Source organism: Saccopteryx bilineata, chromosome 12 (genome assembly GCF_036850765.1).
Source record: "Saccopteryx bilineata isolate mSacBil1 chromosome 12, mSacBil1_pri_phased_curated, whole genome shotgun sequence".
Classification (NCBI taxonomy): Eukaryota; Metazoa; Chordata; class Mammalia; order Chiroptera; family Emballonuridae; genus Saccopteryx; species Saccopteryx bilineata.
In genome coordinates, this window is record NC_089501.1 from 3,775,987 (window position 1) to 3,791,910 (window position 15,924).

At 37.5% G+C, this 15,924-nt stretch overlaps 1 protein-coding gene across 1 annotated transcript in view; it reads right to left on the reverse strand.

Moving 5' to 3' along the window:
* OSTM1 (osteoclastogenesis associated transmembrane protein 1) overlaps positions 1–15,924 on the reverse strand; it is a 49,391-nt gene that overhangs the window by 8,669 nt on the left and 24,798 nt on the right. Inside the window, exons 3-4 of the mRNA XM_066248313.1 lie at positions 13,512–13,609; positions 9,848–10,015 (exon numbers count right to left, since the gene is read on the reverse strand). Coding sequence (XP_066104410.1) covers positions 9,848–10,015; positions 13,512–13,609 — 266 coding nt within the window. The remainder of the gene's footprint in view (positions 1–9,847; positions 10,016–13,511; positions 13,610–15,924) is intronic.

Genomic DNA, 15,924 nt, shown 5'->3' on the forward strand with positions numbered 1-15,924 from the left:
CTTTTTTCCTGTGGTTTTTCTTCTTGTCATAATTTGTTAAGTTTTTATATTTTTGATTGTATCTACTTTTTAATTATTCAAATTTTTTTTTTGTTAGAGTTCTTAACAGTACCACTCTCAAATGCCATCTAGAAAGAAGAAATCTGCCTGACCAGGTGGTAGCGCAGTGGATGGAGCATCGGACTGGGATGCGGAAGGACTCAGGTTCTGGACCCTGAGGTCTCCAGCTTGAGCACGGGCTCATCTGGCTTGAGCGGAAAGCTCGCCAGCTTGGACCCAAGGTCGCTGGCTCCAGCAAGGGGTTGCTCGGTCTGCTGGGGGCCCGCGGTCAGGGCACATATGAGAGGGCAATCAGTGAATGACTAGAAAGTCGCAACGCGCAACGAGAAACTAATGATTGATGCTTCTCATCTCTCTGTCCCTATCTCTGCCTCTGTAAAAAAATAAAAAATAAAATAAAATAAAAATAGAAAGAAGAAATCTAATATCTGGCTACACAAGACAGAGACATATTTCAGAAAGAAAATAAATAATCTCCAGAAAACAATCTCTATCACACAGAAACCTTGGAGTTAAATGATAGAGAATTCAAAATTGAAGTTTTAAAAATACTTAATGAGATGTGAGAGGACACCAATAGGCGACTTAATGAGCTCAAAAAACAAATTACTAAACTAAAGGAATACCTCACCAAAAAGATTGAAACTTTAAAAACAGAGATAAAGAACTCAATGTATCACTTGAAGATGGAGTAGCAAGTTTAGCTAACAGAAAAAGCCATATAGAGGGAAGAATCAGTGACATCAAAGACAGGCAACTAGAGATGTTACAGAGAGAAAAGGAGAGAGACTCACGAATTAAAAAAAAAAAAACTGAGTGAGCTCTACAAGGATTGTCTGGCTCCATCAGAAAGAGCAATATAAGAATAATGGGTATCTCAGAAGAAGAGAAGGAGAAAGGAATGGAAAGCTTATTCAAACAAATAATTAATGAGAATTTCCCAAGCCTATGGAAAGAGTTAGAGCCTCAAACCCAAGAAACAAAAAGAACACTGAGTTACCACACCCAAACAGATTTACTCCAAGGCACATAATAGTAAAATTGTCATAATAAAATGCCAAAAATCAATGACAAAGAAAGAATCCTCAGGGCAGCTAGGGAAAAGAACATATATAATATATAAAGGAAGCCCATTAGGTAATCATCAGACTTCTCAGCAGAAACTCTACAATCCAAAAGAGAATGGACCCAAACATTCAAAGTACTGAAAGAGAGAAATTACCAGCCAAGAATACTACAGCATATTCATCAAAGTTATCCTTCAAATATGAAGGAGAAATAAACATTTTTACACACATATATAAGCTGAAGGAATTTATCACCAGAAAACCCCCACTGCAGGAAATACTCAAGGGGGTTATTTTACCAGACACAAAGAACAAAACAAATCAAATCTACAAGTAAATGCTCCAACAAGGTCACAATAAATAAGAATAATCTGTGACAACAAAAACATAAAAGGGGAGAGGATAAAGATCTGCAGTAGCAAAGGAGGACAGTGCAGAAGCACTCATAAGACAAAGGACTCTTGTACATATGAACATTTTTTTCTTAACCTAATGGTAACCATCCACAAAAAAGCCACTACTGAAACACACAGCTTTAAAAATGAAGAAATAGTGGAAAGAAGTATGGAATACCACCAAAGAAAAAACAACTGACAGAAACAAAAAAGAACAAAATTAGACAGAGAGCTACCAGAAAGCAAAACAAAAAATGGCTATAGGAAATCCTCACGTGTCAATAATTACTCTAAATGTAAATGGACTGAACTAACCAGTAAAGAAGCACAGAGTAGCAGGTTGGGTCAAAAAGCAAAACCCAACCATATGCTGCCTTCAAGAGACACATCTAAGCTACAAGGACAAAAGTAAATTCAAAGTGAAAGGTTGGAAAAAGATTCTCCAAGCAAGTAATATCCAAAGAAAAACAGGTGTAGCCATACTCATATCTGACAATACTGACTTCAAGACAACAAAGGTAACCAGAGACAAAGATGGACATTTCATAATGATAAAGGGGGCATTGTATCAAGAAGACATAACACTTCTTTATTATATGTGGCTTAAGTGTCTGTTTGTCACCGATAGCTTATTGGTTGCTTGCGTAACTGTACTAGCCAATGGGGTGAAGTTGCCACAGCATTCAAATAGTCCCGCCTTCTGGCATGCCACCTCACAAATTGAGGTTAAAGATTAGAGCAATTATTATGCTGTTAAGAAATCTTAACACCAGAAGGGGTCTTTGCAATGGTACAAGACTAGAGGTTCACCAATTGAAAAATAATGTCATAATAGCTAAGTCTTTGACTGGCTCCTCTAAAGGTGAAATACATGTCATTCCAAGAATTGATTTGGCTCCATCTCAAACAGGGTTGCCGTTTCAATTGAGATGTAGACAATTTCCTGTAAAACTTGCCTTTGCTATGACCATCAATAAGTCTCAGGTCCAAACGCTTAAGCGTGTTGGCATTTTTTTACCTGAGCCTGCATTTGGACACGGTCAACTTTATGTTGCCTGTTCAAGAGTTCATGAAAGAACGGACGTAAAATTAAAAATAATTGATGGTCCTCTGCAAGGCGAGCTTAAAAATGATGGAAAGATCTACACAAGAAATGTTGTGTACAAAGAGATCTTTGACATGTGAATTAACATTTTATTATTTAAATCACCTTTATTTATTGAGCTAGCGGTGGCTCTTAAGAAATGTACCACCAGTGGTTTCCTTCATTGCACTCTACTTTAAGCAATTAAGCAAGTAGAAGAGGGAAACCCCGTGGGGCAGTAAGCAAAGGGGCATCCTCGCTGCCTGCCCTGGGTAATTCAGTTTGAATTAGCAGACACCTTTGCACAAATCATTTTAATTACAATTTATAATATCTAGAACAGCGGTCATTTCATATGACCGCCGGGCTTTCTAGTCTTTATATATATGCACTAAACCAGGGGGCACCAAAATATATAAGACCATCTACTAACTAATCTAAAAATAAAAGCAGACAAAAACACAATCATATTTGGAGATTTCAACATGTCATTGTCTGCGTTAGATAGATCATCCAAACAGAAAATCAGTAAAGAAATATTGGCCTTAAATGACACTCTGGACCAAATGGATATAATAGACATTGATAGGACATTTCATCCCAAAACATCAGATTATACATTCTTCTCCAGTGTGCATAAAACATTCTAAGGATAGACCATATGTTGGCCCACAAAACTAACATCAACAAATTCAGGAAGACTGAAATTATACCAAGCATATTTTCCTTTTTTTAAAAGATATTATTTATTGGTTTTAGAGAGAGGAGCTAGAGAAAAAAAGGTGGAAGGGAGGAGTGGCAAGCATCAACTCAGTAGTAGTTGCTTCTTCTTTTTTTTTTTCTTTTTTTTTTTTTTTTGTATTTTTCTGAAGCTGGAAATGGGGAGAGACAGTCAGACAGACTCCCGCATGCACCCAACCGGGATCCACCTGGCACGCCCACCAGGGGTGACGCTCTGCCCACCAGGGAGCGATGCTCTGCCCCTCTAGGGCGTCGCTCTGCCGAGACCAGAGCCACTCTAGCGCCTGGGGCAGAGGCCAAGGAGCCATCCCCAGCGCCCGGGCCATCTTTGCTCCAATGGAGCCTCGGCTGCAGGAGGGGAAGAGAGAGACAGAGAGGAAGGAGGGGGGAGGGGTGGAGAAGCAAATGGGTGCTTCTCCTATGTGCCCTGGCCGGGAATCGAACCCGGGTCCCCCGCATGCCAGGCTGACACTCTACCGCTGAGCCAACCGGCCAGGGCCAGTAGTTGCTTCTTGAATGTGCCTTGACCAGAGAACCCTGGGGCCCCAAACCAGCGAACTCAGCATTTCAGATCAATGCTCCATCCACTGTGCCACCACAGGTCAGGCTCAAGCATATTTTCTGTTCACAAGGCTTTGAAATTAGAATTCAACTGTAAAAAGGAAGTAAAGAAACCCACAAAAATGTGGAAATTAAATAACATACTGCTAAAAGATGACTGGATCAAAGAAGAAATAAAAGTAAAGATCAAAAGATATATACAGACAAATGAAAATGACAACACAACATATCAAAATTTCTGGGATGCAGCAAAACAGTAATAAGAGGGAAGTTTATATCATTACCAGGCTTATATCAAGAAACAAGAAAGATCCCAAGTAAACAACCTAACATCACACCTTAAGGATCTAGAAAAAGAAGAACAAAGGCAACCCAAAGTCAGCAGAAGAAAAGAATAGTAAAAATTAGAGAATGAAATAGAGAACAACAACAACAAAAAATCCGTAGAAAAAATTAATATAACAAAGAACTGGTTATTTGAAAAGATCAATAAAATCAACAAAACACTGGCTAAATTCACTAAAGAAAAAAAGAGGAAGGACTCATATAAACAAAATCCAAAATGAAAGAGAAGAAATTATCATAGACACCATAGATATACAAAAGATCATAGTAGAATATTATGAAAGATTATATGCCACCAAATTCAACAACCTAGAGGAAATGGATAAATTCCTAGAACTATACGACCTTCCTAGACTGAGTCATGAAGAAGTGGAATATTTAAACAGATCTATAAGCAGGGAGGAAATAGAAACAACTATCAAAAACAAAAGTTCAGGACCAGATGGCTACAGTAGTAAATTCTACCACGCAGTCAAATGTTGGGGACTGAAAAGCCAACAGGGCTTTACAGCTTGGATTTTTGGAGGACAGAGGTACAGGGAACTGGCAGCAAGCTGACAGTCTGCCCAACCCCCCACCTCACTTGTTCTGTGAAGTTACTAACGCCTGTTAAGCTGTGGTGCTGGACTGTTTGTACTCATCCTAACCCCCATGTCCACTGGAAAGACTGGAGGCAAGTTTCTTCTATCCTTTGTTTTGTGTGAAGTTAAGATGTTATGTGTGGTGGGGGTTTTCCGCACTTGGTAAAATTCTTGGGTTGCCTTGGAGATGTGATCAGAGATCTCATTGATTTGCTAATGGCCCACTTTGCCCTATAAATAAAGGAGGAAGCGGTTTTTGAGTGTGCTCTGTTTTTGCTAGCAACTTTGCAGAGCCTTCCCGAACCCATCCTTTTATTTTTTAAGCATATTTTCTTAATTTTGCACTGTTCCCACTCAGGACCTGAAATTACTCGTTGCGCTGGTTTGTGACAGTCAAAAAGATTTGGTGCTGCCTGACCTGGTGGTGGCGCAGTGGATAGAGAGTCGGACTGGGATGCGGAAGGACCCAGGTTCGAGACCCCAAGGTCGCCAGCTTGAGTGCGGTCTCATCTGGTTTGAGCAAGGCTCACCAGTTTGGACCCAAGGTCGCTGGCTCCAGCAAGGGGTTGCTCGGTCTGCTGAAGGCCCGCGGTCAAGGCACATGTGAGAAAGCAATCAATGAACAACTAAGGTGTTGCAATGCGCAATGAAAAACTAATGATTGATGCTTCTCATCTCTCTCCGTTCCTGTCTGTCTGTCCCTGTCTATCCCTCTCTCTGACTCACTCTCTGTCTCTGTAAAAAAAAAAAAAAAAAAAAAAGATTTGGTGCTTATCCTTCTCAAGGTCTTCAAAAAAAAAAAATAGAAGAAGAAGAGGAAGCAATACTCCCCAACATATTTTATGAGGCAAACATGACCCTTATACCAAAACCTGGCAAGGACAACACAAAAAAAGAAAACTACAGACCAATATTTTTAATGAATACAGATGCAAAAATCCTAAACAAAATACTAGCAAATCGAATACAACAACACATTAAAAAATAATACATCACGATCAAGTAGGTTCATTTTGCAGCACAAGGATAGTTCAACATATAGAAATCAATGAACACAATATACCATATCAACAAAACAAAGAACAAAAATCATATCCTATCAATAGATGCAGAAAAGACATTTGATAAGATGATAAGATACAACATCTCTTTATGTTTAAAACACTCAATAAAATCAGAACAGAAGGAAAGTACCTTAACATAATAAAGGGTATTGTCATAATAATATGACAAACCATCAGCTAGTATCATACTAAATGTTGAAAAAAATGAAGGATTTTCCTCTAAAATCAGAAATGAGACAAGGTTTCCCACTCTCTCTTACTCTTATTCAACATAGTTCTGGAAGTTTTAGCCAGAGCAATTAGGCAATAAAAAGAAATAAAAGACATTCATATCAGAAAAGAAAAAGTAAAGGTTTCACTTTTTGCAGATGACATGAATTTGTATATAGAAAACCCCAAAGACTCCACAGAAAGACTGATAGAAACAATAAACCAATACAGTAAGTCTATTGCTTTCACATATGTAAACAATGAAACTTTGGAAAATGAACTAAAAAGTAAAAATTGCTTTTGTAATTGCAATAACAAAAAAAAGTACCTAGGGATAAACTTAACAAAGGATGTGAAGGACCTATATACTGAAAGTTATAAAACATTATTGAAAGAAATTGAAAAAGACACAATGAAATGGAAAAATATTCCACGTTCGTGGATTGGAAGAATCAACATAGTTAAAACTGCCATGTTACCCAAAGCAATCTACAAATTTAATGCAATCCCCATCAAAATCCCAATGTCATTTTTTAAAGAAATAGAACAAAAAATTACCAGGTTTGTATGGAACTGTAAAAAGTCCCCAAAAGCCAAAGAAATCCTGAGAAAAAAGAATAAAGTTGGAGGTATCACACTACCTACCTAACTTCAAATTATACTATAGAGCCACAATAATCAAAGCAGCATGGTATTGACAGAGAAACAGACATACAGGCCAATGGAAAAGAATCAAGAACCCAGAAATAAAACCACATATATATGGACAAATCATCTTTGACAAAGAAGGCAATAATACACAATGAAGAAAAGAAAGCTTCTTCAATAAATGGTGCTGGGAAAATTGAAAAACCACATGCAAAAGAATAAAATTTGACTACAGTTTGTCCTTCTGCACAAAATTTAATTCAAAATGGATCAAAGACCTAAATATAAGACCTGAAACTATTAATTATATAGAAGAAAATGTAGGTACTAAGCTCTGGTACTAACTTTGGCCATAGAGAACAATTTATGAATTTGACCCCAATGGCAAGGGAAGTAAAGGCAAAAATAAATGAATAGGACTATATCAAACTAAAAAGCTCTGTACAGCAAAAGAAACTGACAACAAAACAAATAGGCAGCCAACAGGAGATGATATCTGCAAACAACAACTCCAGTATGGAGTTAATATTAAAAATATATAAAGAGCTCACAAAACTCAGCACCAAACAAACAATCCAATTAAAAAATGGGGAAAGGATCTGAACAGACACGTCTCCCAAGAGGACATACGAATGGCTGACAGATATATGAAAAGATGCTCATCTTCACTAGCTACTTGAGAAATGCAAACCAAAACTACAATGAGATACCACCTCACACCTGTTAGATTGCTTATTATCAACAAGACAGTTAATAAGTGTTGGGAGGCTGTGAAGAAAAAGGAACCCTCATCCACTGTTGGTAGGAATGTAAAGTAGTACAACCATTATGGAAGAAAGTATGGTGGTTCCTCAAAAAATTAAGAATATAATTACCATATGACCCAGTAATCCCTCTAGTGGGTATCTACCCCCAAAACTCAAAAAGATTGATATGTAAAGGCACATGCATTCCCCATGTTCATCGCAGTATTGTTCACAGTGGCCAAGACATGGAAACAACCAATGTGTCTCTTAATAGAAGATTGGATAAAGAAGATGTGGTACATATATACAATGGAATACTACTCAGCCATAAGAAATGATGACACAGTGACATTTATGACAACATGGATGGACCTTGAGAACATTATACTGAGTAAAATAAGTAAATCAAAAAAAGCTAAGAACTGTATGATTTCACACATCGGTGGGATATAAAACTGAGACTACGGAAATAGATATAAGTGAGGTGGTTACCAGGGGGATAGGAATGTGGTAGAGGAGGATGGGGAAGGGGAAGGGGGGGGCAAAGGATGTAAAGAGGGTGTCAAAAAGTGACAGAAAATGACTTGACTCTGGGTGATGGGTATACAACATAATAAATAGTTCAAATGCTACAGAAATGTTCACCTGAAACCTATGTACTCTTATTGATCAATGTCACCTTATTAAAGTTAATTTTCTAAATAAACTTAAAAAAAAGAACATAGTTAAATCATGCTTTATTCATTAAAAAAGATTTTAAGGCTTAACGATATGATGTGATGGATGTGTTAATTAACTTGACTGCAGGAATCCTTTCACAATGTATACATATATCAAATCATGTTACACACTTTATATTACAATTCTGTCCATTATTTTTTAATAAAACTGGAGGGGAAAGACTCACTAAAACAAAAATTTTTTTCATGTTACAGATGTAATCTCTAAGCTTCCTGCAGTATTTTTAGATGACAAGAAAAATGTCAACTTTATAGGGCTTTTCTATGAAATGTTTAATATTTTATTAGAGATATTATGAAAGATCATATATGTAGGAAATAATTTTTAAGTACATGATACTCAATGAGTCATAGAGACTTTATTAGATAACATTAACATCTTGTTTCACAGCATAAAATAGATACAAGTTGGGGGCAGCTGTACCTCACTTTCAGTGAGCTCTTGGTTTCCTGTCAAACAGGCTAATATAAGGAAACTATCAAATTTAATGCAGAACACTGTTCTTGCCTGTATTTTGTTTAATTGAGATATGGTTTACAAATGGTAAACTGTATGTTTACTGCACATTTTGCTTATGGCATGTTCTAAATTAGTTGGTCATATTGATTTTCTATGTAATCCCATTTATGTCACAGAACCAATATTATTTTTCTTCTTTATTTTAAAAACAATGAAAAAGACTATTATTTTCAAAATATATGTTTATTACTTATTGAGAGCCTAGGAGAAGTCAGGTACTCTTCCTGACATTGGGAATAAAGCAGTATAAAACAAACAAAAATCCCCATGGTGTGTCTATTTTAAGTGCCTTTTGCCATCCTGAATACTGTTGATCCACTGTAGTTAACTCTGAGCTGCTAAAATAATTTACACTCATCATTCTCAACCATTAAGTTTATCAATTTTGACCTTGAGTTCTCTCTACTTTTAGCCAATCATTTCTCACTCTCTTCTAATGCCTATTTCTATAAAAGACATGATTGCCATCTCGTGGTGCCTCATGAAAAGACAGGATGTATAATGGAGAAAAAAGCTTTTCTGTTGACCTTCACTCAATACATATTACTAAGGGCCTAAATATGCCAGGCACTGTTCTAAATACTGAACAGTGAACAAAAAAAGGGGATGATATCCTTATACTCATGTGGTTTATATTTTAGTGAGGGAAGACAGACTATAAATAAGTAAATAAAAAATTTTAGATAACAGATATAAAGAAATAAAGCAATGGGATAGGAAGTCATTGAGGAATGGCTTCAAAAACACATGAGAACAGAACTTAGAGACTTCTTGAATTAGCAACACATGAATGAGAAACTGAAAGGTAAACATACAATAAAGCCCACATCTCAGAAAATGACACACATTACCAAACTTAAAAAACAAAATGTACCAAATTATCAATTCACTTATGAAGACCCGATTAATTTTCATTTTAGTTTGAAAGATTGGGATAGTCTACAACTTTAGTAGTTTACAACTAGTTATTTGTGGTTGCAGACAGCATATGAAGATTCCAATATACTTCTGAAAGGGGTAATAATACTGAAGGCACATTCAACACCAATGCAAAATATGTATCATATTAGAAGCAAAGTACTTACTGCATCTTCCACATCAATGCATAAATGTGTTCCAGGTTCAGCCTTATTCTCATGTTCATTCATTTTTTGCATTTCATTGTACATACTACTCAGAGTTTTGTATGCGTCGCGACAGTTTTTGCATACTTCTGAATAATTTCTTAGCTGTAGAAAACTCTGCATGCTCTCCTAAAATGTCAAAGGCACAGGTAATACTGACAATAAACATTACATCTCTTAAGTGTACACTATTTGCCCTCTTAGAAAACAGGAAACAACATAGTATGTTAAAGTGCTGAGTTATGATGTTAGGCAGGTTGCTAAATCACTCTGAGCCTCAGTTTTACCATCTACAAAATAGGACTACACGACCTGCATTACAGGTCCCAAGGATTAGAAATCTGGTATATAAGCACATAGCAAAACATCTGGCACTTTCCAGTTGCCCCTCAATTTTGAAAACCACTGCACTAGCCACTGTTAAGTGAGGATAACGCTAACATACCTGCCAAATTACTGATACCTAAACACCAAGCATTTCCTAAATTCTCTTGTTATTTTATATTTGCTCCTATCTATCCTACTTTTATCAAATAAATAAAATATGCCCTTGCCTGTACTGACTCCAACAGAGAGGACTTTATTAATGGGAAAGGAAAAGGCACTAAAACTATATCCCCACATAACCCTCTTACCCCCAAGCTTGTAACCCAGGCCCTTCTACTCAACAAAAAGGGAGTAACACCAAAGAATTATATAACCTAAAGTGAAGGTAATGGATATAAAATACTATGTTAGTGGTTCTCAGTCTCCTCCACTTTCAAGACTGACAGCTGTCTTTCCAAGAATAAGTTTTCTAAACAGTCCGGTTCACTTTATTCTACACCTTGTAGTCTGGAGAAATGGCATGTTAAAGCGGGAGGCAGGGTGGTCTTTGAGGCTAGAGCAGGGCTCTAATCTGAAGGAAGCAAAGGTATGGACCAGAGGAGAGTTGTGGGGCCCAACTTGAGGCCAGCCTGGTGTCTAGGATATGAGGAAAGACCATGAGACAAGCGGCTGTCAGACATGAGATCTAAAGCCAAGCCACTAAACACAAATTCAATACCTGGCTAGCAAAGTCCCTTCCTGCATCCCATAATAAGTGCTACACAATCCCAGAGTGCTTCACTTTACTGACATATGCCCAGATATCTATGTTCCAAAAAGAGGAGAAGCTTGCTAACCTATACCCTGATTGGTTAACCACAGCAACTTTTGTATCCCCAAGCCACAAAAACCCCTAGCCCCACATTCAGGATGCAGAACCTGGGAGTCTATCTCACTCAATGTTTTGCCCTCTGTAGAGTCTCAATAAATCCACAAGGAAGAAAGAAGGAAGGCAGGGAGGGAAGAAGGAGTGGGGGAGAGGAAGGAAGGAGGGAAGGAGGGAAGGAAAGAGGCAGGGAGGGAGAGAGGGCAGAGGAAGGAGGGTGGAAGGATAGAGGGTGGAAGGAAAGAGAAGGAAAGAAGGAAGGAAGGAAGGAAGGAAGGAAGGAAGGAAGGAAGGAAGGAAGGAAGGAAGGAAGGAAGGAAGGCAAGGAGGGAGGAAAGAAAGAAAGGGAGGAGGGAGAGAAAGAAGGAAGGAGGGAGGGAGGGAAGGAAGGAGGGAGGGATGGAAGGAAGAAGGGAAGAAAGGAGGGAGGGAAGAAAGAAAGGAAGGAGGGAGGGAAAGAAGGAAGGAGGGAGGGAGGGAAGGAAGGAGGGAGGGATGGAAGGAAGAAGGGAAGAAAGGAGGGAGGGAAGAAAGAAAGGAAGGAGGGAGGGAAAGAAGGAAGGAGGGAGGGAGGGAAGAAAGGAGTGAGAGAAGAGGGAAGGAGGAAGGAATATTGGAATAACAGAAAAAGAAAAATTAAGATTTAAAATTATGTAGTCTCCACAATGTTACCCTCACTACCTATTTGATAGAGAAACTAAGACTTCCTTTATTTAGTTCTGCCACAAGAAATAGCCCATTGATAGTTGTTCACAGAACATTTGTGCATTTAGCAAAATGTGTTCAGCCAAAAACTGAGCACAGACCCTCGATGGGGGAGCGTAATTTAGCAATTTAGCTATTTATATAAAAATTTTAAATGCACATATATTTTGACATAGCAATAAAAACTACAAAAGTACTAAAATAAATCAAAAGAGAATTTTTAAAAATCTCAAAGTGGGAAAAGGCCTTCTAGTGTGATACAAAATCTGCAAGCCATTACAAATTTTTTGGTAACTCTAACAACATAAAAATTAAAATTTCTTTACAACAAAAAGAAAAGCACAATAAAAAGCCAACAGACTAGGAAAAATATTTGCAACTTCCATCCCAGGAAAAATGCTAATTTCCCTAAAATACATTCATCAGAATACTAATGTCTTAAACCAAAGAGTTTCTGGGCAGATAGGATTGATAAACAGTATATTAAAAAATTACCATTTAGAGTTTTACAACATAAATTAGTCTACTAGGATTCTGAAGTCCTGTAGTAAAGCATTCCCCAACCTCATCAGTGCATGGGCCATCTAGTAACACCTTGCAGAACACAGTTTGGGAAATGCATAGCTAAGAGTTTCTATTATTGTGAGGAAAATTTATAATTCCTTTCTTGTAATAAAAAGAAAAGCACGCATATCTATATCCTAAACGTGTTCACATCTATTTGTAGGGATTACTTACTTGTTAAACAAGTTTCAAAACTATGATTTTATCACAGTTCTAATTTCACCCTTGACTACCACCTGGAAAGTTCCAATACCAACATTTACAGATCAGAGGTGAGAAACAAAAAACCACTAAGGTAGGTTTCTGAAGACTACCTTATATATATTATATATATATTCTTTTGTTTAAGTGAGAAGATGTGAGATAAAGACAGATTCCTTCATGCACCCTTACTGGGATCCCCCTGATAACCCCCATCTGGGGCCGATGCTCAAATTAATGGAGCTATCCTCAGTTCCTGAGTTCGATGCTCAGACCAACCCAGCTATCATCAGTGCCAGGGGCCAATGCTCGGACGAAAGGAGCTACTGGCTGTGGGAGGGAAAGAGAGACAGAAGGGGGAGGGGGAAAGGGAAGGGAAGAGAAGCAGATGGGAGTTTTTCATGTGTGCCCTGATTGAACCCAGGACGTCTGCATGCCCGGCTGATGCTCTATCCACTGAGAAAACCAGCCAGGGCCTATATTGTAATTTAATATTCAAAGCTACTAACTAAACATTGCCTTTAAAAGCAGGTAAAGTATATATAAGCAAATACTGACGTAAAAAGTAAGCTTCCTATAGACAAGACATAATCATACAGCATCGCAAAATACCTTGTTACATAAACAAAATCAAGATAAATTACTGTCAGACTAAAGAACATTATGTTTTAAACAATCGCATGCCTCAGTTAATGTGATCATGCTCACTATCTTATTGGATCCTCACCACAAAACACTTGAGGGGGGCCAGGTAGGTCTTACTATCCCCACCGCACAAAAAAGAAAACTAAAGTTTTCATGATTTGCCTGAGGACTAGTAATGGAAGAACTAAGCAGACATCCAGGTCCACTTACTTCTCTATATTGTGTGTATAGATAAATATCAGCAATTAATGCCATAAGAGCGGGAACTTAATATTCATTTGTAAAGCATCTTATTTTCAAGTATCATATATAAAATACCTGGAGGTGATGCTCAAAGCAGGTCAAGGTGTTATTAAATTGATTGAGGAAGTTTAATGTGCTATTTGATAATTCTTCACTTTTGTTCATTAAACAATCTGTCAAAAAAAAACAACCCAAAAAAGTATATTAAAATACCTCAAGCAACAATTATATATAGTCATTTCTCTCTCAAGCTATCATCTTCTGTTTCACACTAATTGTTTAGTCAAACAAGCTTGAAGTATTTTACATAAGAGAATTTTCCACGTACATAAAACTTACCTCTTTTAGTTTACAAAAAAATTTTTATATCATAACCATTTTCATGAAAATCTTAATCACAGTTTCCTCTTTATAAAAACAATATACCAAATAAAATTTAAATTGATTTTTTTTTTTTTTTTTTTTTACAGATACAGAGAGAGGTAAAGACAGGGACAGACAGACAAGAACGAAGAGAGATGAGAAGCATCAATTATTAATTTTTCATTGTGGCACTTTAGTTCATTGATTGCTTTCTCATATGTGCCTTGACTGTGGGGCTACAGCAAACTGAGTAACCCCTTGCTCAAGCCAGCGACCTTGAGTCCAAGCTGGTGAACTTCTGCTCAAACCAGATGAGCTCACACTCAAGCTGGCGACCTCGGGGTCTCGAACCTGGGTCCTCCGCATCCCAGTCCAACACTCCATCCACTGCGCCACCGATGGGTCAGGCTAAATTGATTTTTAATGGTGTAACCTCTTAAGCATGCCCGGCTGATGCTCTATCCACTGAGAAAACCAGCCAGGGCCTATATTGTAATTTAATATTCAAAGCTACTAACTAAACATTGCCTTTAAAAGCAGTATTTAAGACAAAATTTCCACCAGCATGTTTCTCTGGAATCCTAACTCGCAGTAGATGAGAAAGAGCATGTGAAAATAAGTTATCCTATTAGATGCAACAAATAACCCATTGTGAAGATAGGACACAGAATTACTGAGTTTGACACAGAAAGGGATAAGATAGCATATGGATTTAGGTAAAATTAATGCCGGATAAATGGTTTTCTGCCTAAATAGCACTACGAGTTACCTCCAACTAAGGCGAGTTAGGATTCCAGAGAAACATGCTGGTGGAAATTTTGTCTTAAATACTCATAAAGAGGCTTTAAGTAAAGTCTAGGGGAAAAAACAGAACTCTTTTACACACTTTAAATTTTTTTACAAACGTGCTAGTCCTTTAACTTATTTCTCTTAACATTAGCTCAAGTTCATTCCTTTTATGAATTTAGCACAATTTATTCTCCCTTCTTCGATAAACCTATTCTTTATCCTCACTTTGCTTTAACCTCTCCATGTTCTTCTCAATTTACCCTCTTGTCCAGGTTCAAGCACCTGGCTTCAGATCCTGGAACTATGGTCAGCCATTTCAGTCTTACTCTCCTAGAATCCTAGCCCTCTTTACATTCCACATACAGACATTTCTAATCCTGGACTGGCTCCATTTACTTTCTCTATTCTGAATTCTGGTTGTCAAATATTATTTTAGAAAATTCTAAAATTTTAATAAAGGAACTCAATTCAATTCTAATCTCAGGGCCACAAAAGCAATCCTTACAGATGCCCTACCAATTACTCCACAAGAATATTTTCTATCCTGTAGTAATCAACCTCATCCTTATCCCCCTTAATTTCAACAGATAGCTGTATATTATACTCCTTCAGGGCCATCTAATATGATAGCTCTCAACTGGGAATGGAGACACAGGAAGGGAGACCACTACAATATCCAGGAGAAAGGTGGAACTGCAAATAAAATCCAATGGATAGGAGAAACTGAATAGGTGTGAAGAGGACCAGAACATGACACCCCAAATAAGCCTAGGGATGGGGGGAGGTAGGAGAGGGTAAGGGGGAATAGATGGTGACTTGACTTGGGGTGGTCAACACACAATATAATATACAGAAGAGGTATTATAGAATTGTACCCCTAAAATCTACATAATTTTATTAACTAATGCGACTCCAAAAAATTCAATTTAAAAAAAAAGTAAGCCTGTCTGGCATATGGATTATTTTGAGCTAAAGGCCATTGAGAACCAGCAGATGCAGGAAAACTCTAAAAGCAGGGCACAAGTTTGTGTCTTATAAATATTTATAAAGGAAATATTCATTTGTAAAAATGTCTTCCTGTCATGTAAAAGGAAGAAGAGGACTCTTAACTCTCACCAGTAGAGAAGGCACTACTTAAATCTCTGTAAGACCAACTTTACAATTCTTGTTTATCATACTGTTCCTGGTCACCTTCCCATAACTTGTCTCCTCCACCCAGAAGCCCCAAATGCCTTTTCTTTGATTAGTCTAAGTTGGTATATAAGCCCAAATTCTAACCATCCCTTTGGGTTGTCGCTGGGGGCTCCAAGGTACACATGTGCAACACATATGTTAA